General features: G+C 48.1%; 2 protein-coding genes across 3 annotated transcripts in view; one reads left to right on the plus strand and one right to left on the minus strand.

Moving 5' to 3' along the window:
- LOC135822481 (nucleosome assembly protein 1-like 1) lies at positions 1 to 18,060 on the plus strand. 2 transcript variants are annotated; one of them, XM_065335254.1, is made up of 19 exons: positions 1 to 84; positions 182 to 231; positions 1,478 to 1,518; positions 2,049 to 2,101; positions 2,506 to 2,552; positions 2,947 to 3,088; positions 4,281 to 4,400; positions 5,243 to 5,312; positions 5,475 to 5,548; positions 6,129 to 6,194; positions 6,485 to 6,535; positions 6,993 to 7,081; positions 8,661 to 8,731; positions 8,932 to 9,009; positions 10,500 to 10,549; positions 10,772 to 10,837; positions 14,740 to 14,850; positions 15,392 to 15,424; positions 17,446 to 18,060. In XM_065335254.1, exons 2-19 carry the CDS (start codon positions 209 to 211, stop codon positions 17,503 to 17,505), a joined length of 1,245 nt encoding a protein of 414 aa, XP_065191326.1. In that variant the 5' UTR covers positions 1 to 84; positions 182 to 208; the 3' UTR covers positions 17,506 to 18,060. The 2 variants fall into 2 exon arrangements, with proteins under 2 accessions (XP_065191326.1, XP_065191327.1); XM_065335255.1 differs by having other exon boundaries at positions 17,605 to 18,060.
- Positions 17,934 to 25,684, minus strand: part of LOC135822482 (peptidyl-prolyl cis-trans isomerase D-like) — a 13,139-nt gene continuing 5,388 nt past the window's right edge. The window contains exons 7-11 of the mRNA XM_065335257.1: positions 24,218 to 24,349; positions 23,243 to 23,300; positions 22,145 to 22,237; positions 21,161 to 21,203; positions 17,934 to 18,281 (exon numbers count right to left, since the gene is read on the minus strand). Coding sequence (XP_065191329.1) covers positions 18,193 to 18,281; positions 21,161 to 21,203; positions 22,145 to 22,237; positions 23,243 to 23,300; positions 24,218 to 24,349 — 415 coding nt within the window. The 3' untranslated portion in view covers positions 17,934 to 18,192. The remainder of the gene's footprint in view (positions 18,282 to 21,160; positions 21,204 to 22,144; positions 22,238 to 23,242; positions 23,301 to 24,217; positions 24,350 to 25,684) is intronic.

Raw genomic sequence — 25,684 nt, forward strand, 5'->3', positions numbered from 1 at the left:
GTACTATACTCTTTCCTGATTTTATTGTGGAATCCATTTTAGCGTGGGAGCAGCTGAAGAACTCCTTGGATTGTAGATCTTCCTGTACGATCCTGTTGTAGTTTTTCTTGGTGTGCTTAAAGTTTGACCCATTCAAGCCAGGCTTTTACTCGTTCTCTTTGCTCGGTCAACTCATTTTTAGAAGTTCGAAGTAAAATCCCAGCCTAAAATGAGTTCAGACGAGGGAACAAGGTGAGGACCTCTAGTCGTGTATACATGACGTTTTGGGGGGATCCTAGAGTTTTCATCTGCAAGAGACTCTTGGCTGATGGTCTTTGACGGGGCTAGGCTGCAGTGAAAGCCCTGTGCTTTCGTGCACTCGAGTCCCTCAACTTCTCTCAAGTCATAGTACTCTGCTAGTACATGTAATTTTCCTTCTGCTATATCATGCATATGTTGTGGTGCGCTTATCGGCATAGTCAATAATGGGACTGATAGTGATGTAGTGCAGAGGCAGAGCTCGGGAATATGAGACTGAATTGTTAGTAAACGTTGCAGTATTGGCTTTGTAAAACCATATATCGGATTATCCCCTCACAGTAGGTCATGTCCATATCAGTCGACCCCCGATATAACGAACACCAATACAGGTACAATGTACTGGTATGCTGGATAATTAGTTGTTTATGGCCGAAGTTCTTTATAGCATGAATGCACGTACGCCATCCATTTATTGATTTTCAACTCAGATTTCATTCAACAGCTGAAAAGCCACGATTACCAACTTCGACTCCACTTCAGAAATGTCCTCTGTGCTTCAGTCGGTCATTTCTTCAATGCAAAGTGCAGAGTCCCTCTTTACCGCTCACTTCTACTTGGAACCAAGCTCAGGGGTGTAGCGCAGGGATTTCAGGTGGTCCGGCCAAGTTGAAAACACGGAAATGTGCGCATCGCATAAGTTTATCGCTGGACAGCGTAGGACTCCCTGCAGCAGTGCAGCGATTGTGTTATTTTGTCTGCCGTAAATCGCTGCTGCTTGGTTATCCTTGTCCTCGTGCTTGTCACATGGTAAATGACGCCTGTATTATCTAGTCCTGCAGTATACTACAGCAAGCTCTCCTCCTATTCTCCTCCATGCACTCTCAGCCAACACATGGCTATCCTCGGTAGCCATTACACACACCGATAATTACAGTAAAACCTGGTGTAAGGCTACTAAGCGACCTCTGGGTTTAGTGACCACCTGCTCTTAACAACCATCTTTCCATGCACCGACAGTTCTACACAGACACTGGGACCTGGTTCTAAAGACCACCTGGCTTTAACGACCGCTTTTGCTTGCACCGCGGGGTGGTTGCTTAAACCAGGTTTTACTGTGCGAACAACGAAGGGGTTACATTATATGTTGCATTATTGAACAGCCGAATGGGATTCCCACTGTACTGCAGTATAGTATACTGTGTGCATGTATTGGGTGCTTGATTTCCTTCTCTTGCAGTGTGGATGCGCCGATGCCTGGTGCCGGAGCAGCTGGAAAATGTAAGGGTTGTGTTGCTCGTCATGTGTTTTGGTCAAGACTGAGGAACTGTGAGCATGGGTGTGGGTGTGCTAGGACGTCATTTCTGGGGATTGTAGGAGTACTAGTATTCCAATTTGCACGTCAGGAAGTTGTATTTAGGGAGACGGCACGAGCCCATGATGGTACCCGAGAACGATACGTGTTTGGTCCCCGGAATTGGATAATCTACTGATTCGTGGTCTGCAATGTACCGGTATGATCGTGATCAATACCATAACCCGACTCCCAAGTGCCATGCTGCCAACGATTGCGTATTTGAGTGTGCTTGAATTCGCCCTACACCTAGGGCGACTCGAATCGGCTGCTTGGGTCAAAGCTCGCATCATTTGACATTGCATGTGCCCGTGTCAGCTCCTTAGATGCTACGACTCCTTGGCACAAAGTATGGCTGGGCAGATGCGGTGCAACTTAGCTCTCACTGTTCTGACGAATGTCATTCACAGTGATATGCTCACTCTTGCTTTGTTGTATTGCTCGTCCGTGTGTATAGCTCAGCTAACCAGCAAGCTGTTGGCAGACCCTGGTCTTATGCAAGCATTTGGTGTAAGTAGGCCACGCTGTGTCCATGTATGTGCTTATCATCCAAGCCAGCGATGCCTGATAGCACCTCTTTTGCTGCATGAAATTTCACCTTGCTCTCAGCCTCTCGCGACCGCAGTATTCTCCTGAGTTGAGCAAGTAACTTGTGGCAATATCTGCTGCTGATCGAGTACTCTCTGACACTGTATATTGGCTTTTATCTAAAATTAACACTAGTCTAGATCCGAAAATTATTGTTATTATTATTAGATCCGAAAGATCCAGGAATGTTCCTCAGAACTCACTCTGGTTTTGTTGAACTGTTTGTGGAGTATGGGGGAGGTGGGGAGGGGCAATGGGCCCTTCTCCATTTGCTTCCACCATGTATCCATGATTATACGTGTACTGATTTTTGATTTCTATTTCAGAGCGAACTTCAATCGCTTGTGGGTGCCCAGTCATCGTACATTGATAGGTAAGTGGTGTGTATTGTGTTGAGTATCATGTACTGTGAGTTGCCTGTTGGACAATCTTTGCCAAAGCCTGGTCTTCCTGGAGACAACATTGTTCGTGCATCACAAAATATGTACACGGAGAATGACCTCGAGGGTATGTATGTGTGTGTGTGTGTGGGGGGGGGGGGGGGGGGGGGGGGTATGCTAGTGCGGGTGTGTTGCTGTATGTGGCACTTCTGCAAGCTGTGTGATGCAGAAGCAGGTGAAATTGTGGTCTACAAGTCTTCACCCCTGCAGGCAGTCGAGGCGTGTCATTCTGCTGCAAGTAGCTGTGCTAGGCATCGCATTGAATTATCACTATTAATTTTGTGGCCGAGGTGATAACCGAGGTGTGTACGTGTGTACCATTCTCAGTATGCCAGCTGTAATGAAAGGCCGCATCCGCGCTCTGAAGAACCTGCAAGCAGACCACTTCAAGCTGGAGGCTAAGTTCTATGAGGAGGTGCAGGCGCTGGAGCGAAAGTACAGTGAGCTACGCCGCCCTAATGACGTAAAGGTGAGTCAGTATGGCATGCATTAGCTCTCACATGCTACTGCATGACATTGCACTACATGTACATTCATTTCAGTCCTGTCGACTGACAGCTTTTCACATATTTCTGCAAGTGTCCAGGTTGTTTGGACCGTACGCCCTTCTCGATTTAGTTCTTGCACTTTGATGAAGGGTGTCAAAATTGACGTTGCCATGTACATGTACATGTAGACCAGTCACGGATACCAACAAACAGTGCACCATTCAACACGTCTTTCACAGGTTTTCTGGGATATAAAATTCTTTGCGATGGGATGAAATTGACCGATTAGCAGCATAAGGTGGAAGTTGCTTGCCCCGCTGGCAGTGGCTGTGACGTCATACTTCACAGCCCCCATTGAGCTGAAAATACAATGATGTTGAGGTACACGCAGCGAGTTGAAACTCTGCCCTGCAGCCGCTGCATCGCATTGCGTATACCCGGTCCCTGCTCTACCGCGCAACACGTCATCTTGCTTCATGGAAAGCGAGAGGAATATCGTGTGTCTGAGTGCAACTAAGGTTGTACGGTGTGAGAACTGAGCGTACTGGTGTCACATATGGCTCTACATCAGCTCACTGGTCTTGTGTGGAGCTCGCCTCTGCTCAAATGTGATACTTATTCTCTGTACAACATGTAGTATTTGTACAATGTACAGTGCTGGCAACTGAAATCCGACCCCTTAGCGATGCGTTCACATTCTAGCGGTCTCTATTTCGTAGTTTTACTATCCCGTGCTGGGTCTTTGCGATGTGAGCGCACCGCTCAGGGGTCGGATTTCAGTTGCCAGCACTGTCATGTACGATTATGCTCGGTGAAATCCGACCCAACGTGCATATTAGGTGCCCTCAACTTGCACGGCCCTTGATGCCCCAGGAAATGGCACGAATGCGGCTGGACGTACACATGTGCCAGTACAGTGATGCAATCGGAACTGCTCCAGGGTGCCAGTTTTGCACTTTGGGTCGGATTTCAGTAAGTGCAACTGCACTTACCTTTGTGTGGCGTACCCCCACGCAGATAACAGACTAATGATAAGTTATTACGGTATGTGGTTTGACTGTATAGCAAGAGTTCAGAAGGAGCCTCCGGTAGCCGTACGCTCTCCTCGTGTTAAGTGTGTTGTGATGTGATGTGGGTGTGTGAACCTATCATATTTTGTTGTGTGTATTTTAGCGTCGTGATATTGTCACCGGCACATATGAGCCCACTGAGGAGGAGGCAGAGCTTGACTTTGAGCAGGACGAGGATGACGAGGACGAAATGGACGATGAGGAAGAGTCATCCGGAGCAAAGGTACGTGTCTTCTGTGGATGCCCCCCCCCCCCCCCCCTTGTTAGGGCCGGGTCACACATGCATTCAAAAGTGGCGGTTCCGCTGAAGCGACGCCGCATCAGCAGAAAATACCATGGCAACTGCGAAAAGCGAAACTACCGCTCCAGTGGAAGGTCAAATCCGCTGCCTTCAAACATTTTGGGGCGGCACTGTCGCTTCTGCGGTTTCGCTTCAGCGGAATACACCAGTCTGCTGAATATGGACTTGCTACGAGAAATTTGTATACGTATGATGTCCATGCAACAAAAATGCACGGCAGATAGTCATTGAACTCGTCTATTTTCCGTACCGTGTGCACCACGTCCACTTCGCTCTCATTTTTCCGCCAAAACACGAGCTTGCCCTGTCTGTATGTGGGACCTTACACACATGGTTCCGCTGGAGATGCACCAGTCTCGCTGCCGCAGAACCTCGCCGCCCAAGCGGAACCCCAGTGCATGTGTGACCGGGCCCTTAGCTGTTCTGTCAGATGGCATAGGCCACCCCTTCCATGGGTTCTCACCGCTTATCTTTCAACTCTTTCTCTCTCTCTCTCTTTCTCTCTCTTTCTCTCTCTCTCTCTCTCTCTCTCTCTCTCTCTCTCTCTCTCTCTCTCTCTCTCTCTCTCTCTCTCTTACTTTCTTACTCTCACAGTCTTCACTCATATCATATTTCAACAAACAAAAAGTGTGGAGTTTATGTGATTTGGTTGGTAAGGTTCATACAGTATTTTGCTTTGAATGCCCACGGAAACTGTAAAACTGTTATGCGTGTGTTTGTGTGTTTGTGTGCGTGTGTGTGTGTGTGTTTACTGTCGTTGTTAGATCATGGATGTGGATGAATTTGGTGAGCCAATCGAAGACGAATCAGCTGCAGACAAAGTCAAATACGATGGTAAGAAGACTGTAGTCTTGCTGGGCGGTGTTGATGTTCTTTGAACCTATTACATCTGTGCTTTTTGCGTTCACCAGTGTAGGACGGTGGCCCTACTTCCAATCAAATCAAACTGCTAAGAGCTGTGTTTGGTTGTGTGTGCGTTTCTGTTGCATGCTTCAGAAAACACTGCGGGTATCCCCGAGTTCTGGCTGACAGCATTGAAGCACATTGATGTCACTGCAGACATGATCGAGGTAAGGTCCTCTATCATCAGCAGTTATACATAAAGCGCCCACGAGTTTACACCTCCACCAAAGTTGACTGCTGTCTGCTGCGCCGACAGCGAAAACTCACATCTCATGGTGGAGTGCTCTTGTTAGTTGTTACGCGCATCCAGGACACTTTGCGCCAAGCAATGGAGTGAGAAAACTTAGCTACTTCGCTCGGCCATTAATTGAAGACAAAAGTAGAACGCACCCTGTACACCATATCATGCCGCGTTCTTGACTAACTCATTCCACTCGCGCATTACCATTCACCACCGTAACAAAGCATGGACTACTCCGGTATTCACTGTCCGAAATGAAGGAACAATTGGTTTCAGGTATGTGCTGTGTACATGTGGTTGGTGTCACCTTTCCAGTTGATCTTCGGCTAGCTATTCATATCGTGTTAGCTCTTCCTGTGTGGATGGGCATGGGTGTGACACTGTGTGAACGTGCATGGGTGTGTGTGTGTGTCTGTGTCAATGTGTGTCACTGTCTTTGTGGATGTGTGTGTGTCTGTGTGTCACTGTCTGTATGTGTCTGGGAATGTGTATTGTGTGTTCTACAGGAGACAGATGAACCACTGCTGCGCTGTCTGACAGATATCGAGCTCAAGCATCACGAGGAGCCATTGGTTAGTATTCTGCTGCTTGGTCTGTCTCTCCTCGAATGCTCTGTACCCTAGCTGACTTGCCGCAATACCTAGAACCTTTCTCCATAGTGGTGTAGGTGTTCTGCTGGTAGGGACTAAGCTTAGTGAGCTGGTCATGTTGATCCGTGACGCCTCTTAGGCTAGCATGTGCTGTGCCTGTTGAGCTGCTTCATTCAGGGTGGCGGCCGGTCTTGTGTCGTGGGTGTGCACATGTGCTCGTGTTTCATTGACGATTGTAATCATCTCTGTGCCCTGTGCTATTTCTCCATCAGGGATTTGATCTCATCTTTCACTTCTCTGAGAACAAGTACTTTACAAATGAGGTAAGAAGAGACAGCGAGCCTACGCCTATCCTGCGTGGGAGTACCTACTGGCTAAAGAGAAGCAATGTTCCTCACCCTCCCCATTGTGATGAGGTTGAGTGTTGTGTGAAATTGTGTAGATCAATCTGATGTGTGATGCGTCCTTGATTCAGCTGGCTTTGTTGCCAGTAAGCCGTGTATGTTTTGTTATAACTAGTGGTGATACGATTACCATTGCGTACTCAAAATCACCACTGATGACTGGGCGTACATGGCGAGCAGTGCAAAAACACGCTCAGTACAGTGCAGCGATTGCATAGTGGTCCCTCGCGCCATCTGTGTCGCCACTTCACTTGTCATGGTGCTACGAGCAGATTGGTCTTTGTCCCTATGTACTTGCCCATGGGTCTTCGAGTTGGCTTTCGTCTGCTGTTTTTCTTGTGATCAATGGGGTTTGTTTGTGGCGTCTGTTTCGCAGTGTCTTGTGAAGCACTATGAGATGAAGATAGAGTATGATGAAGAGGATCCGTTCAGCTTTGACGGCCCACAGATCATAGGCGTGTCTGGGTGAGTTGTTGCGTAATGGAGGAAGGTCCCTATTAGTTTCCTGTGTGTGTGTGGCACTGTGCGTGTGTGTGTGTGTGCGTGTGTGTGTGGCACTGTGTGTGTGCATGTGTGTGTGTGTGGCACTGTGCGTGTGTGTGTGTGCATGTTTGTGTGTGTGTGTGTGTGTGTGTGTGTGTGTGTGTGGCACTGTGCGTGTGTGTGTGCATGTGCATGCATGTGTGTTCCATACTGTAAAGTGAGAAACTTTCGCTATTTTCGCGATCATCACACATTCACGAATATAAATCACTGCAAACTGCTCTGTACATTGATAGTAGACAGTACAAGATCCGAATGAAGAGATAAAATTGCGAAACTCTCATCGTGAGCCAGCGCAATTCTTGAAAAGTGAAAACGCAAAATTTGCGCTTCGCGAAAGTTTATCGCTTTACAGTAATCGTTATCGGCACCGTGTTTCACTTTTATGCTGAGTCTAAGGGTGCGTTCTTATATTCTCTAGCTTCTAGAAGAAGAAGGAAAGAGAAGTCGAAGAAACTGGGATTACTCAAGAACGGGTCTCGAAGAATTCGGAGATATTTTGCACATGTCAAGCAAAGTGAAGCGCCAAAGGGGCCGCGATCTTGAGTGATGAATGTATGTGCGTATGCGAAAAGGGAAATGCGTACACTCATGAACACGTGGCTTTTAGCCGTAGTTCGCATGCGCTGATCCCAAACCGCGGGAATCTCCAAGTTTCAACCATCTCTGAAGCTTGGAGAGCTTTGGAGAGCCTCCTAAAAGTCGGAGAGGATATAAGAACAGCTCTCGAACTTTTCGGAGAGTCTCCAACTTTTCCGAGAGGATTTAAGAACGCACCCTAAGCATTGCATATACAGCAAGCAACCAGGAGTGGTCTCACAGCTCACACTGCTGCTGCTGTGTGTACGTATGTGGTAGACTCTGCTCTGTTTCTGGTGGCGAGAACAATACCTCACTGGCTATAATAATTTCGGTGCGTGTAGAGTGTTGAGTGTACATGTAGCTGGCTGGCATGTGAGCTGTGAATGGCCTGTGAAGTTCGCGCTTAGTTTCCAGTGTTTCTGTAAGTTCATGGTTTGCCTGGCTTGCCTGTGTTGGTTCCCACATAGAGAGACTATCTGAGTGTATGTAGTGCTCTGAGTGGTGGTTGGTTGCAGCATAGCACTACATTGTAGCTGACAACCAGCTGTTGCCTGTCGCTGGCCAAAGTGTGCCTGCCACTCTCGCCTCCGTGGTGTGACTGTTCGCGCCACACAGACTGCATGCACAGTGCATGCAGCTAGGCCCGCCAAACCACATATGATGAACACAGCACTGCACGGTGTACACTGGCACCCTTGTTCCCGCCGAATATCGCCTACAAAGTAGGGCCTGCAGGCTGAAACTCTTCATTCTCAACTAAACCATCATCTTCTACTTGGACACCGTCCCTCATCTCTGTCAAGCTTACTGTTGCTTCGCCTTGTGCTGTGACTAGTGTAAGCTTTTCAATTTGCTTTGTGAGTATATAGAGCAGCAATGTATTACACTGTTTTGTTTTGCTGCATGTTTGCTTGTGAAGCTGTGAAATCAACTGGCAGAAGGGAAACAACCTGACCGTCAAGACAGTCAAGAAGAAGCAGAAGGGCAAGGGTACGTTTGTGTTCTGTGACCTTCTCACCTGTGTATGTGTGTCCCTTGCTATGGAGCTATGGATGGTCTAGACTACTGCACGTGTGTTGTCAGCATCTGCTAGTAAGTTATATCCTGCTGTTGGTTGGTTTCTTTTAAATTGTTCCTTGTCTGTGCGTGTGCCTGCTTTGCTCTGCCCGCCTCTCACCCTTATTGTTCAGGTAAGGGACAGCCTGGCAAGACGGTAACCAAGCAAGTGCCCGCGGAGACCTTCTTTTCATTCTTCTCGCCTCCTGAGCGTAAGCACCTGATATTACTGCTGTGGAGTTTGAAGTTGTTGAAGCAGCCACGGGGCACTGGCCTTGCAGCCACGGGGCACTGCTGGTTCATTTTCACAGTGTGTACGTGAACAACAGTGCATGTACGTACTAAGGGGCCGGTCACATTGACGGAACAATCTTCAGATTATAAACCGGGAATAATGTTTTCTGCTTTTCATCACGGCCACGCTGGATACGCACAATGAAAATAATCTCACCCACACGAGCTACTTTTTTTTGTCACCATTCGCTTCTGGCAGTCTGTCAGCCCCGCTCCTGGGCCAGAGCTGCATCAGCACAGCCTCTAGAGTATCGCTCCCCTTCAGAACGCAATAAAAACAAGGAAACTCAAAGAAATCCAGTGGAAGCCGCGGATGATTATAATCTTCGGCGGAAAAGCGGGGCCTTGAGCTGATTTTCATCGTGTGGATTAAATTTTTCAAATCTCCCGCTCAGCGGCAACTATCGGTAACCACGGATTTTAAAATTTCCCTCAGTGTGACCGGCCCCTAAGGGCACGTTCAGACTGGCATGAAAAGCAAGCGGAATGTGAAAGTTGTCAAGGTGTATCGCTCACGTGACGTTCCTGCCAGCGTAAACACGGAAAGGTTTCCCACCACTGTGCAGGCCAGTGGAATGCAGATTCCGGCGGCACGCAGGAGCACTTTTGATATCCTTGCACTGCATGTTCCGTCTTTTCTTTTTATTTCAGCCTCTACTCTTTCAGTCTGACTGCATGCTTTTGGGTTTTGGCTTCTAGACTGCCAACCTCTCACATCATGCCGAAATCTTTGTTCGATTCGGCAAAGGAGAGGGAGTTCATGGAGCTGTACGTGGTGATATTTGCAGGCTCTGCAGGCAAAACATTGACTGTGAACGAGAAGCAGACTCTGATCGCGGAGCGGATGAATGCCACCCAAGCACCAAACACTCCGGACATCGTTTTTTCCCGTCGACAAGCACAAGCAAAAGCACAATGATCCAATATCTCAACAGACTGAATTAGTTTATTTTGATGTCCAACTCAAACTGAGTCAAATCAAATTTTTCAAATGTCGATTGATTATGTAAAAATCTTGTCCAAGCTTGTCAAAGTATCACATGTCCTCTCCGATACATGTGCAGTGTGATTGCATTGCGGTTCCCGCGATCACGCTGCAGCATTCCGGCGGCTATTCACGCCAGTCTGAACGCGCCCTTAACGTTAGGCAGTAAGGGCACCGACCCCGGTCGTTCAACTTTGAAGCCACCTGCCTTAGTGTGATCGAGAATCCTACATCCATGATCCATTTAGACGTGTGTGTTTGCCATCAACAGCCACCTGCTTTAGTTTCTTACTTCTTTGAAGTGGCTATAACCAATAAGACAGTCCGTACCCCATGTGCAGTGCTTGCCATGACTGTAGCACAAGTCCTCTGCTCCTGTGCATGTATTGGTTTGTTACTCTCTGTCCCTTCTGCTTCTTCAAGTCCCGGAGGAAGATGAAGACGAAACGGAGCTCACCGAAGAGCAACAAGAGGTAAGGTGCCGTTTCTTTTTGGAGGCTTTTTTGTATTTTATTTGTGTGTCCTTTCCACTGTTGCCAATGCATTTAGCGACGGTGTGTGTGTGTGTGTGTGTGTGTGTGTGTGTGTGTGTGTGTGTGTGTGTGTGTGTGCATGCATATGTGCACGCCCATAAGTTTGGGTTTAAGCTGATCATACCCGGCTGGCTGTCTTGTTGCTGTCTATTGTCTATGCAGGCCGTCAAGACAGTGGCCAGCGACTATGAAGCAGCGAGTTTCATCCGCGATAACCTGATTCCCAAGGTCAGTACTGTTGACCTGCACACCATGCAACTATGTCAGCTCGGCCATGCCGCTTTTCATTCTTCCGTTTGAAAATCCCATAGTCCAGCATGATCTCAGCTGTACTTCTGTCCACGGGTCAAGTGTGTGCGCGTGTGCGCTACTGGCATTGTGCCATTGCATTACCTGTACGCCTGTATGCCTCGCTCTGTGTGTGTGTGTGTGTGTGTGTGTGTGTGTCCCGTATGGTGCAGTGGTATGTGCAGCGATTTCCAATCGATAAGTTACGGGTTCGATTCCCGACGATTATGGTCGCACACGTCTTTCTTCTCTTTCTCAGACTCCTCCTGACTTTTCTTTCATTCTCCTGGGTGGTTACCAACAGCCAGTGCATGCCGGAGTATGTGGTGTGATGTGTGACTGTGTGCGTGAAAAAAATGAAAGCCCAAAAAGTAGGGATTCACTGGCCAGAAAAGCCACTTCATAGCTGTGTGGTGTAGACCAGGCTGAATAGTGGCGGTTAATTCTTCAGCCTTGCAAGCTGTTGAATGGTGCAATCCCAGTACAAGCTGCTATGGCTTCTGCTGTAGCATCGCTATCATCGCTGCGATGTGTGTGTGTGTGTGTGTGTGTGTGTGTGTGTGTGTGTGTGTGTGTACCTGTATGCCTTGCACTGTACACCATGTGTGTGTGTAATAGGCCATTCACACGACAGGCACTTGCACGTTTTACAGGGAGTGATATACTAGAAAAGTGACTGTTTGGAGTCACACGGCTGCACTCAACGACAGGCACGTTTGCATTTTTTGAATGCTTCGCCCGTCAGTAGCCATGGGTATTTCAAATTTTCGAAACAAGCATACAATCATGTTGAAAAGAGCCGCGTAAAAAATCAAGTCTGGTTTCGCGCTTTTTGGTGTAAATGTACTCGTGCATGCCACCATAATCGTGAAAGTGGGCCCCCAGCTCGCTTGCACGTTCAGCCACTTTTCTCGTTCACAGGTAAAATACCATAGCAACTTTCCGGTGCACGTGGATTTGCCTGTCGTGTGAATCGCCTATTACTGTTTGACTTGCACTGTACACCATGTGTGTGTGCCTGTATGACTTGCACTGTACACCGTGTGTGTGTATGTGTGTGGCGCCGGTCCTTTTTAATATCTTTATGTGGGCCGTGATGACCCAGTGGCAACACCGCGTCAGGAGAGTTGACGGGGTTGGCTTCGAGCTCCGCTCAGCATACAGCAGCATCTATACCGTAAACCCTGCCGTGACGACCAACACCATTGCCTAACAGATTCCCAGTTTGCTGACGACTCTGGTCTATTCGCTACGACTCGGTCTGGAGCGGGGGCAGCATTGTGCTGTCTTCACGAGTTGGCGTCGGGATTCGGCTTGACCATCAGTGCAACGAAGACTCAGTCTGTAGTTGTTGGCCCCGACATCACGCCTACTGACCGCGCTCCCCTCCAACTTGGTCAAGCGGAGGTGGAATGCGTACCGCATTTCAAATACCTCGGTTCTGTAGTGGACCGCGGTTGCCGTTCGTCCCGGGACATCGCCGCAAGGATTGCCCAAGCCTCCAGGGCCTGTGGTGCTCTTCGGAAGTCTGTATTCTCCAATCCACATCTGCTGATGCACACCAAGTGGTGCGTATTCAATGCTTGCGTTCTGTCCCTGCTGTTGTATGGCTCTGAGTGCTGGATGCTCCTTCAACATGACCTGCAGAAGCTCTCAACCTTCAGCATGAGTTGCATCCGATCCATCCTCGGGGTCTCTCGAAGCCGGATGTGGGACGAAGACATCACCAATGAAGATCTGCTGGTGCGCTGGGGAGACTCCGAGACGTTAAAGACAATATTGCACATCGGCGGTTGGAGTGGTTGGGGCATGTGGCGCGGATGCCGGACAACCGCATCCCGAAACGGGTACTGTTTGGCTCCTTCTTGCAGCGTTGCCCAGCACATGGCCCACGCCGCGGGATCTACGTGCCCGTGGCGTGGAGGCATCATGGTATGATGTTGCATGTGAGTTCCGCGCGGAGTGGCGCAGCACCTACCAAAAGCCTGACAATGCGCCTGAGCCTCCGCCCCGAGTGGTATGTACGGTATGCGGACGGGATTTTGCACGGAAAGGAGACATGGCTCGGCATAAGTGTCTGGAGGAGCGTGCGCGGCCTGTGTCTGAGCAACGGGGCGCCATTCAGTGCGGGCGGTGGCTGAGAAGCCGCGGCGGCTTGGTCCGGCATGTGTGTGCCTCAACGGTGGATGCCACAGTGCCACCTGGTCCAGTGGAGCTACCGGAACGTCGGCACCGGCGGAGGGATGTTGTGCCGCGCATTGTGACAGGTGTGGTCGCTGCTTTCGTGGTGTCCGGGGACGGGGCAGGCATCGCTGTTCAAGGGTGGCGCAAAGACCAACAGCAGAGGAGCGCTCAGCCTTCCAGCACGTGTGCATATGCGGCAAGCGGATGCGACTACCCGTGCACCTGGAGCGTCATCGAGTGTCGTGTCCTCTCTCTCTCTCTTCTCAAGTTTCCCAGTGATGGGATCACGTGACCCTTTTGCGGTAGTGACTCTACAGGACAGGTGTGTGTGTGTGTGCGTGTGCCTGTATGACTTGCACTGTACACCATGTGTGTGTACCTGTAACTGTTTGACTTGCACTGTACATCATGTGTGTGTGTACCTGTATGACTAGCAGGCTGTGCACTGTGTGTACCTCGCACTGTGCACCATGTGTATGTGTTACTCTAAGACATACATTGTCCACCATGTGCGTGTACCTGCATTAGTCATGGCCCAAATTTGCTCGGCCTACATCGATATTTTGCCACAAATTTTTCGATATTCTGCTTGGCATTTCCTTTCTCCGTCGGTATTTTGCTTTGGTTTTGCTCAAGATGAAATGAGTTTTAGGGAAAATTCAACGATAATTGTCGCTGATGACGACGATATTTTTGATTGAGCTCCTGCTGCTGCTCAACTTTCCACTGAAATGTAGCCATGAGTCTGTTTTCTACAACTTTTGTTCTTGTTTTCAACCTTGGTGACCGATTGTGTTGAGGAAGTCCCCAAGAAGTAGGGGTGAAAGTTGGCACTGAGATCTCGAGTTCGAGTACTCTGATTTTCTCCGATCGAATATTCGAGTATTCGAGTATTCTTGATATCCTAAAAATCGCACACCAAGGGCCTTAAAAATCACATGGTACAACGTGCAACCCTGATTGAACCAATTGGCAGTCCTTTTCTCTGGTGTATTGGTTGGTGGGTCATTTGGACTCTAGGCCCTGGCGGATAATGCTCGAAAAGGTGGCAGATTCTGCTCGAAAAGCAGTGAAATTGGCAGAACCATACAAACCTTATGGCGTGCAATTCCTTGAATTCTGCTCCATTTCTTTATCCACATACCAAACATGCATGAAACCTACCAGAAAATGTACCGAATTCTGCCAATTTTTCTGCCGGCATTATCCGCCAAGGCCTATTGGGCTCTCTCTACTCGTGTACAAATGCTCACCACACACTCTGCACATCAATATCTGCTGACTGCTGCTCTGAAACTGCAGACTTCTGTGGTAAATGCATGTGCCATGTATGAGCGAGTACTCTGATTTATTCCGAGTACGATTATAGTTGAAAAATCCAAACGAGTATTCGAATATTCGGTATAATTGTTTCACCCCTACTAAGAAGCCTTGGATTTTTCGAAAAACCCACCAAAACTCTATATTTTGCTCAAAACTTGCCGGAAACTTGCACATCCGATATTTTGCTGAAAGAATTGCTAGCAAATTTGGGCTATGCAGGTCCTGCATGACTAGCAGGCTGTGCCATGTCACATGTGTGTGTACTGCTGTATGACTTACACTGTGTACCATGTGTATGTGGCACTATGTGTATCCTATAATTATGACTCATGCAGGCGGTGTTGTTCTTCACCGGTGAGGCCGATGGCAATGGCGAGGGAATGGACATGGATGGAATGTTCCCTGGCTTTGGTGGCATGGACGATGAAGATGACGAAGAAGGAATGGTGAGTTCATGGGTCAAGCTGGACATGCTCTCTCTCTCTCTCTCTCTCTCTCCTCTCTCTCTCCACTCCTCTCTCTCCGCTCCTCTCTCTCCTCTCTCTCTCTCCTCTCTCTCTCTCTCTCTCTCTCTCTCTCTCCGCTCCTCTCTCCTCTCTCTCTCTCTCTCTAAGGCACATTCCCTTCTTCGACCCTGGGATGTCGAAGAAGGAATGGTGAGTTCATGGGTCAAGCTGGACATCCTCTCTCTCTCCGCTCCTCTCTCTCTCTCCTCTCTCTCCGCTCCTCTCTCTCTCCTCTCTCTCCTCTCTCTCTCTCTAAGGCACATTCCCTTCTTCGATCCTGGGATGTATTGTAAGAAGGTACATCTTATACTTGGGAATACTATATTTGCCATCCACTCGTATACTGCTGGGACTGGGAATTCTCTTTGCTGAGTCCTCTGGCTCGTAATATTCAATACGTGACCTAGCAGCAGAGACTAGTGCACAGTAGTACTGCAGGAGGAGGACATGACGCGTCTATTTCTTTGTGTTGCTGCTACAGGCCGCCCGTCTACCTGCAAGAGCTGGCGGAAGGGTAAGTCCTGATCAATGCAACATAGAAGCATTGCAGGAGTCGAGCATCTGTTCACGGATTGCTTTTAAATACCCTGGCTAGGAAGAGCTGCTTGCTTACACTGCGGGGCAGATCTTAGGGTAAACTCTTTGCAGTAGCTATCCTGTAGTAGCTGTTTGAGTGCTATCAAGAGTCCATAACCCCCAGAGTTCAACACATCTGCGGCACTTTCTGCAAGTTTTTCACCCTCCTTCAAGTCCTTGTAGAGGATATGAACATGAAGGAGTACTTTTCACACAATACTTTGCGTTTACAAATTGAATTTAGAGTGAAGAATTTTGAAGAGGCCTGCACTCCCCTACGCTGCATTCGATTGTAGAAACTGGATCCCGATCCCCGCCGACCAGATCACTTCGATCGGACGGATACAATCGAATGTGCACAACCGATAATCCGTTTCAAGGCCTTAGCAACCGCGTTGCTACAGCTCATCCCGTAGTATCTGTACGCGTTGTGGTAAACTCTTGACCTAGTGTACGCATATTGCGAGTTTTGAGTAGGTGCAAGTCGTACTATCGAAATGAATCTGTCGAATCCGTCTCTGGGAGGTGGGTTGACTGGATCCGAATCCGTGCTCTCGGGATCCGGATTCGTACAATCGAACATGAACAAATTTGGCGAATCCGGGTCCGGGGCTGATGGATTCGTACAATCGAACATGCCCCTACACTGGCAAGAGCAATGTGCTCAAACAGATTGCAAAGTAATGTTTCTGCTGCTTTCTGAGTATTTTAGTAATTTTCCCTAAAAAAAATCAGATTCCGCGGGCAAAAGTGTGGATTCCGTGATTTCCGCGGATGATGGCAATTTCAGCAAATGCCGCGGCCGCAGTCTTTGATTTTTATTAGCATTACATTTTTACTTTGAAGGTTGGGTGTTTACCACATATCCTTCTTGAGACTGATGCATGAAAGCCCATTTGCAACAAAAACGACTGAAGTGCACACAGATTGAGAGTACCTGCACCACATACTCTGCACTGTATGCATGTTACTTGACAGCGCAGGTTAGGCATGGATTGTCTGCATGTATCGCAAACTGCGACTCAGGTTTTGTATGGAGAAGTTGGCAATCTGAATTGGAGTCGTACAGATATATAGGGAAAGTCGCGTCTGGAGTTATATAGAAAGTCGAAGTGAAGCCATATAGGCACGAAGTAAACAGGTGATGGCATATAGAGACAGTGACGACAAATAGAGAAATAATGCCATACTGAGCGTAACATGTATTATATTGATGCGGCCCGCAGGAGTCAACGTTGGATAAGAAGTACCTCGGATACGAAGTACTTTTTTTTCCACTCGAGGGGGGTACGTCCAATCCGAGTTCCACTGTACTACTTAACAGTATCCTTAAATCACGCAATGTTGACCCCAGCCAGGCTCTACTGGTAATGAACAGCAACCCGCGTCGTCACACCTTTCCTACAGCCACGGGGCACATCTGCACACACACACACACACACACACACACACAAACGTGACCATGAATCATTCCTGGTGATGACCACCATGAGCCTTATGCACGTTCTACAGCTGCACGAAATCCCGTAGAATCCCGTAGACCCGGCTGGGTGTTGAATGTGCAGGACCCTATTATATTGTGTTTACTGCTATTTCCACTAAGAAATGGGCCCTGAAGGCATTATAGTGACTATTATGAACTTTTATCTGACAAAGATCTAGCTATTCATTAGCCAAAGTGAAAAAGCTGTAAAAGCGATGTTTGCCATTAATTTTGAGGCTGCTATAGTAAAATTGGTCAAGCACGCATGCATAGCACACAATGAACACCCAACCGGGTCTGTACAACGTGCATAAGGTCAAGTATTGCCACTGCTGTGTACCTGCACGTGCAAACATGACCACACGAATCATTCCTGGTGATAACCACCCATGCTGTTCCTGCAAACGTGACCATGAATCATTGCTGGTACAGTACTGACCACCCATTGCAATGTTGTCTATGTTGCTGTTCTTAAGGTCAATTGCCACTGCTGTCCATCTGCACGTGCAAACATGACCGCGAAACGTTGCTGCTGATAACTACCCATTGCCAGGTTTCTATGCAAACGTGTCCATGAATCATTACCGGTAATGACCACCCATAGGCACGTTGTCTATGTTGCTGTTCATCTGCAGGCCGGTGGTAATCAGCAAGAGTGTGCTCAGCAGTAAATGCAGCCCCGTCTTTGCTGCCGCCGCACTGTCAATAACACCTAGCATCCATCAAGCAACCGGCGTTTGAACATGAATAACATACCCATTATCTAACAACTTCGTCCCCTCGTGCTGTATATTGTGTCGACACATGACGTGTACATACTTTTTTTTATCGTGCTGGAAAAAATAGATATCTGTTGACCGTCACCACCATCGCTAGCTGGGCATTGCTGTTTTATTCTTTAGATGCCCTTTCTTGAATTATTTCTTGCCTTGACGGTACAACCACCACACACATCTGTTGCAAATAACGTTCATATCATTTCTGTTTTTGTTAAAATTTTCTGTTTCAATTTTTCAAGTTCATATTTCAGGTGTCTACGGCACTACAAAACTCAATGTACAATGAAAATATGTTTCGGTTGAAAGCAAAAATACCAAGAGAGAGAGGAAAAGCCAGCATGAAAACATGAGCAGGAAATTTTTTAAGACAGTATGAAAGGTGCCGCAGCCCTGCTGTCTCCGGCGTCTACATGCAGGGCAGGGGGTTGGCTGGCTTTGACGCAATCAGGCGAACATTTTCTGGTACATTTTCTTTTCCTTGTCCTTCAGTTCCTGCTGCATGGTTTTCACCTTCCGCAGCCATCCAAGAACAGCTGAACACAATCCACAAATCGGGGTGCACACACACACACACAACATAGCCAGGCATTATACATGGACTACTTGCTCGTTATTTGAGTCTCCGGGGAGAAGGCGTTCACAGTCTTGGAAAGAGAAAACTGGAGGACAAATAAAAGGGCTCCAGGCAGGTGGAGATCGACTGCACATTGTGGGACATGCAATGAATCACCCAGGGAATGCACACATCCACCAGGGGCATAATTATCTGGTATGACACAATACGACCAGGGATCCTGTTTGACCCAGGGGTACAAAACTATGTTGAGGTCGTGGATGGGATTGAAATATGGTGATTTTTTAAGGAGGTTTTTTACCCACAATATATAGGGAGGTTTCGCTCTACGTAATTGTGCCTATATCCGGGTATAAGCACACCCTCACAAATAAGCGCATGTGCTTATTAGTGAACTGGAGGCTCCTTTCTTCATCTAGGGTGCGTTTGGTTGGTACGATCTAGAACAGGATCGAGCAGCTGGTGCACATGGAGCAGCCTCATGCCAACCAAACGGTACTCCAGAAACAGAGCATATTTTGTGAAAAGTATGCCAAACTTGGTGCATTCTTCAAAATGTGTATGGGTCACCATGGTCACTGTGTACTGTACGACGAGTCCAACCCAAAAGCGTATGCACGTGATCATTTGGGACCAAAATTGATGTTCCCGCCAGGTTTCACTGTGAAAAAGTGAAACTGCTCGGTCTGCTCCGGCCTCGAGGCCGGAGCAAGCAGAACATGTTCTCGCCGACCCAGAACAGGTGCAGTCCCAACCAAACGCGCTGTTCTGGTGAATCCTGTTCTAGCTCGTACCAACCAAACGCGCCCCTAGTTTTGGGTACTTCGAAGTATTTTTTGTTGTATCGACAGTTGGTAAGTCACATTTTTTGTACTCATGCAGCCATGCGTCCGACAGAAGACGAGTAGCTTGGCCACCAGAATCTCGATTCGTTTGGGACTCCGACTGGTGCGAGCGTGGACAAAAGTGTATAGTCATGCCCAGCCCGCGGGAATGATTTTGCTGGTAGGATGCTGCCGTCGCTGTCGAGAAGACGGCCCATGGTTTCTTGCGTAGCGGACCTCGCAGATTACGAGATCGTATCCTTGCATTAGGATGTGCCCACCACTGCTCTTCGAGGTTATCTCGACATGCAGAAGCCGCCAATGCCAGTGACAGAGCTTCTATAATCGACTCAAAAGGTATGTTCTGGTGGGAGCAGAAACATGAAACTTGGCAGGTGCTTTTCATCAATCAAGGGAACACCCCTGCCAAATTTTTAGGAAATCCATTACGCAGTTTCAATATTCTTGATGGCAGTAATGTGTAAATTTACCCCAAAAAATCGACAAAATAGAGAGGTTCCGCACTACGTCAAGTTGAGCAACTTTACGTTAGTGGGCGGGAAAACCCGTGAATTCGCGAGTTTGCAATCCACTTATGGAAAGTTGTCTACGTAGAGTACGTAGATAGGGCTCTGATAGCGTAGCTGGTCCGTAAGTGGATTGGGGTACAAATTTATGACTCTCCCCAAGTCGATCCGGTCGTACCCTGCCGCGTTCGGAGTTGCCAAGGGCAGCTACGTGATTTGAAAACTCCGTATGGCGGAACACAGATGCGCATGCAGTTTACGTAAAACTTTCCGTAGATCGACTACGTTTTTTACTAACGTAATTACGTTATCCGGAACCTCTCTATTGAGAGCACTTGGCAAAGAATGCTTCTGGTAGCTGCAGGGGGCTATAACTTTGAAGACCCTTCCCATTACTAGACACCCTTAGCAAACAACGGTAACGCAATTTTTAACGGTACTCGTACCTTGATCACCCAAATAGCGTTGAAGCTGCAGCGTATAAACGTTATGGGGGCTGATTTATCGTCGTGACCAACGGTACGTGTTTTGGCCAAATATTGCATAGTCCGTACGCATTTCACCTTGTATCGCGTATATGGTGACAAAAATGGTTGTACCGCGCAAAATCAAAGCTATTCTCGTGGCAACAGCTTACTAAAAATAGCGTGCATCTTGCTAAAGGTCGAACCCAAATCAGGGTATTTTCTCCCTTACGATAATACCGTTACAACATAACGTTTTTTGCTAAAGGTGTCTACTATCTAAGTATACCTCTGCAAAATTTGAACGAAATCTATTGGGCCATTATGTGTGCCTATAATGTTTTGGTCCACCTCACACGTCAGCCGATATTAGATTATTAGATTCAGTAAACCGTGCTCCTAGGTACTTCACATTGATTCAATGTCAAATATCTCATGTCTAGCATATGAACCACATAGCTGGCTGTACTTCTTGAAGAAATGAAGAAAATCTATCGGGCCAATTTCGGGAAGCACCCCGCTGAGTACCGATATTTGCTTTTCAAACCGAAAAGATTGTTAGTGTGGGCAGCCAAGAACCCTGAAAAGAAAGCCCAGCCACCCTATTTGGCTTGGCTTGACTGCAGAAGTCACCACTCAGATGACTGAAAAGAACACTGCAACATTTTAGTCTGAACAATACAACCGTAGAGGCAAAATGCTGGGATGTGTTTTTGTGCAAAGTGCTCCAAAATACCAGAAATTTGAAATCGGGTTTGAACTATGAAGAAGTGTTTCAATCCTTCCCATTTTTCGGGAGTGACAGTATTCTGGTAGGACTAAAGAGCCGTGCAATTTTGAACAAAATCGATCGGGCCGTTTTTATTTTCCGATTTGGGTATGAGCCACCTTAAAGGTCCACATTGTATCAATGTCTACCCAGGGGCCTCCCCAGGGATACTGAGACACACACACACCACCCGTGTTTTCGTACGCCGCGTCCTCTGCCAGGTTTTTACAGCCCCCCGATCACCACACACTCACCTTTGTCATCTGGGCTTGCCTTATGTGCAGCCTCAAAGTCAGCCTGTGGTAGGAACAGCCAGAGAAGAATACACAACCGGAGTGGAGAACAAGTCACACAAAGTCACCATGAAAGGTCACAAAGCGTGTGTGGTGTGGTGTGTGGTGTGCGGTGTGTGTGTGTGTGTGCGTATGTGCGTGTGTGTGTGTGTGTGTGTGTGTGTGTGTGTGAGAGAGAGAGAGAGAGAGAGAGAGAGAGAGAGAGAGAGAGAGAGAGAGAGAGAGAGAGAGAGAGAGAGAGAGAGAGAGAAGCTTGGTTCTTCACAACAAGGCAACTGATGGGCCAAAACAGACTAGCCTGAACATGTTAATGTAAAAGAGGACCGAGCAGCGCGGCCCTGGCCCAGTTCCAAGTAGCCCGCGAAGTGCGAATCAAACCACCCCCAGCCGCTAGGCCTGTGTGACAGAGATAGAGACAGACGGGGTCCTGATTCCCTACAAACTGGTGTGTATCATGGTTGTGTTCACGGCATGCTCAGGCACCACTGGCTACCCCCAAGATTATTAACATGATCTCCTTTTTGTTTACTAGCTGAGGGAATAGAAAAGGGGGAAGTCTGAAGAAAAAATTGACTGTCACCACCAAGGGGAGGGTCTCCTTTTTACTCCTTTTTCTCTTTGAATTCTGTGGGTGAAAAGGCATTTGAACAGTCAAACTCCGGAATCAAGGCAAGCCCTTCTGTTAGAAGTCACAGTCTCTTTCAAAACTGCACAGCTATTCCTTAATAGTACTGTCGGTCGCCGAAGAACTGGGAAGTCAGCCTCCTAGCCTAGACCGTTCTTTTTTCCTCATGTATTACAGTCTATGCACAGTTGAGTCACTGTGTATACATTGGTATGCTGTGCTTGGGGAAATCCTAGCCTGGTCGTTCTTCCGCACCCCATTCTTCGGCACTTCGTTCTTCGGCGCCCGGCAGTAGTGTACACAGATACCAGATCACTCACCAAACTAGCATTTAGGTCTTTCTGCTCGAGATACGCCTGACCACGACGGAATAGTGCCTTGATGTTGACCTTGTCGTCCTCTAGATCAATTACCTACCATGGACAGAGAGTACAATGCATGCAGCATGCAGCATGCAGACACACACACACACACACACACACACATGTACACTGTTATAATTATACTGCACAAGTCTATTGTTGGTGGGCTGCTTCGAGACCACAAGCCCACACATACAGTGGATAGAACTTGACAGACTTCCCTAGTACACCATGGTACACACCCTGGTAAGACGTACAATGTCGTGTACACTTACATAGTGATCGTCGCAAAAGTTTTTTGTCATCCCTGAAACGAAAATCATTCGTTGGGGGGGGGGGGGGGGGGAGGAGGAGGAGGTGCGAGCCAAAATCACAAGTCGACCGACACTGCACACTGTACTTGAAATACATGGATGCGATTTTCGTCGTCCAGCATAGCAAGCTGCGTTCATCTCAGAGGGAGGGGAGGGGTTCGAGTGCGAAATGAACGATGTTCGTTTCAGGGACGACAAAAAAACGTTTGCGAAGACATTGTCGGGGGAACAGTGTGTATTACTGCCTAATGTTTGCGACGTATTAGTGTTTGCTAATTTTGCGAGAAGAGCAGAACGCGAATATTAACCATCGTGAAATCAAACTTCAACAGTGGGAGTGTGTGTGTGTGTGACCAGCGGCCCGCGAAAATTGGTCATCGTAAACTCTTTGGTTCGGAAAAGTCGCGAAAATTTAGCGACACAGCTATTGGGCGGTTTACAGTGTGCTCGGATGCTAAGTAAACTTTCCTGTTGCGCGTGGAGTACGCCTTGTCGGCAGTTGCACTGTGCAAGTGTGCACGCTGCTGTGCACACATCACTCCAGGCTTACAGAGGGCATGGATACGGGGATACGGACGGCTTGCCTACAACCGTTGACTAGCTGGCAAACAATGTTACATGTACAATGGTATGTTTATGGGCAGGGACACAGACCAAGGCCCGGTCGGGAGACGGTGGAGACTCCATGAATGAGAGGGCACGTAACTATTACATTATTATATTGGTTAAAGTCAGGACTCACATCGGTACAATCATGTACACAGGTGTCCCAGTCCTTCAACTTCAAGCAACATGCCGCCCTGCGAACACACACACGCACGCACACACACATTCACGTACGCACGCACACACACACACACACACGCGTAGACCCAGATATGTTATACTACAAGACAACAGCAAAGCACACAATGGCAACACAGATACGACTCAGTGCCATTTTGACTATAACACAATTGTGTCTATGACTTATCTCATGGAGAAAAGCCGGAGACACTTCACATGGCCTTCCACGCCAACAGGGAGAACTCGATGGCCTTTGGCAACAGGGAGAACTCGATGGCCTTTGGCAACAGGGAGAACTCGATGGCCTTTGGCAACAGGGAGAACTCGATGGCCTTTGGCAACAGGGAGAACTCGATGGCCTTGGGCAGCAGGGAGAACTCGATGGCCTTTGGCAACAGGGAGAACTCGATGGCCTTTGGCAACAGGGAGAACTCGATGGCCTTTGGCAACAGGAAGAACTCGATGGCCTTTGGCAACAGCAAGTACTTCACTTTCAGCCACTTGCGTCAGCATTGAATAGTCACAAATCCAGAAGATGAGCTGTGCAGGATGAGCTCCTGTGTTAATGACCAACGCTGCGGCAGATAAGGTAGCAGCTCACACCAGCTCCTCCATGGAGCGGAGAAGCTGTCCTCAAGCACTCGGAGCATGCCTCAGTTCGGACTAGCGAAAGACATAGCCCTCATCGTGCATTAAGTGGTACACATCGCAGAGGAAATTAGCCCATTCAGCCACTACAGCGGCCTATATAGGCTACCACTCTGATCAACGCTGGAGGTTATCTATCTGAGCTTCCAGCATCTTTTCAACAGACATATGATATCACAGAGAAAGGGGAGGAGGAGGAAAGGAAATCATTTCACAATCAAGATCAAGACTGCAAAGTCGACGACTGCACTCAACAGAATGATAAGATAGATCGTAGACTGACCTGTTAAGTTGTGTGGGAGTGGAGATAGCCCGGCACTTGTCGATCAGCTCACTGCCACGGTCCAATGCCTGTTCACCTTCCTCATCACCGCTGTGATCTAGCTCATTCAATTCAGACATGTGTTCAATATACCTGTACGGGACAGCAACACACACACGCACACACACACACACGCACACACGCACGCACGCACGCACACACACACACACACACACACACACACACAAACACACACACACAAACACACACACCAAGCATACACACCAATGCTCAGCTGAATTACTAGGACAGAAGCAGAAACAGCAGAAGCAGCAGCAGTGCAGCACTACCATGACGAACATTTGCCACTGGTGGTAAAGAAATACACAGATGAACACAGCAGCAAAGAATAACAGCGGAACACAGCCCGCTTCAAAGGCACACTTGCAACACAACGATCGGAGAGCGAGAGGAGCATAGCATAGATATGTGTGCTCTCCCAGCGATCACACACTAGCACCACAAATACTGAAGAGCTCCTGCACTGCCAATGGCCAGGTGCTCCATGAACGTCTCCAGTGCCCGAAACTACACAATACTGCATGCCACGAATTACCCCAGAAGGAGACCACGAATACCCCCAGGAGCAGACCACCTCCATCTCAAACCGCTACTCAGGTCTACCCGGGCACACTCTACACGTGGAAAGAAAGGAAACTGAAGCTATGTTGCTGCTACTCAGGGCTTCATGCGTTAGCGATCATCAAACAGCACAGGCAACACTGTGCAAAATGATGTGTTTGATAAGGCTGCCCAGTGCACATTCCACGACTAGGTACGTCACACAGGACAGTCAAGAGCAACAGCTGAACATATAACGTTGCCAAAGACTTCCACTCTCACTGACCAGAGTGGCCTAGATTCTGCTATACAAATGTACATATAGGTGAAGTGCTGTGGTGCTACGCAACGTGATAACTCATACACTGGTATGACACACACACAGATAGTGGTGAATTAGTCCCAAATGAACTGCAAATATGCCACCCCTACATTCAGCGAGAGTGTAAGGTAGGAAGGTAACCACGCTCTTCGATAACACAATTACTGCACACCCATTGTAGTGCCTCTAAGTCTAAGCTTGTGTTCATTTCCCTCCATTTTAGCTCATTTCCTGCATGTTCCTGCTCAGTTCCTGCGTGTTGAGGTTGTGCTTGTGTGTATTTTGCCCGTACAAGAGGCTTGCGTACACTGAAAAAATGCCTCAAGTCTGGTGACAGGCAACTGTCATCGGCATGTTCCAAGCAATGTACTACACGTACCACGGTAGTTCCAAGCACCTGGCAACATAACAGCCTAACAAGCAGCCACGGTGTAAGTGACACTTAGTGTGTCAGCAGGGTGTGCAACACAGCACCCACTCCACACATTCCTACTCCCCCGCGCTAAGCCCACTGCTCCACTCAAAGTGCACGCGTGAAGTGAGTT

This window comes from Sycon ciliatum, chromosome 8 (genome assembly GCF_964019385.1).
Source record: "Sycon ciliatum chromosome 8, ocSycCili1.1, whole genome shotgun sequence".
Classification (NCBI taxonomy): Eukaryota; Metazoa; Porifera; class Calcarea; order Leucosolenida; family Sycettidae; genus Sycon; species Sycon ciliatum.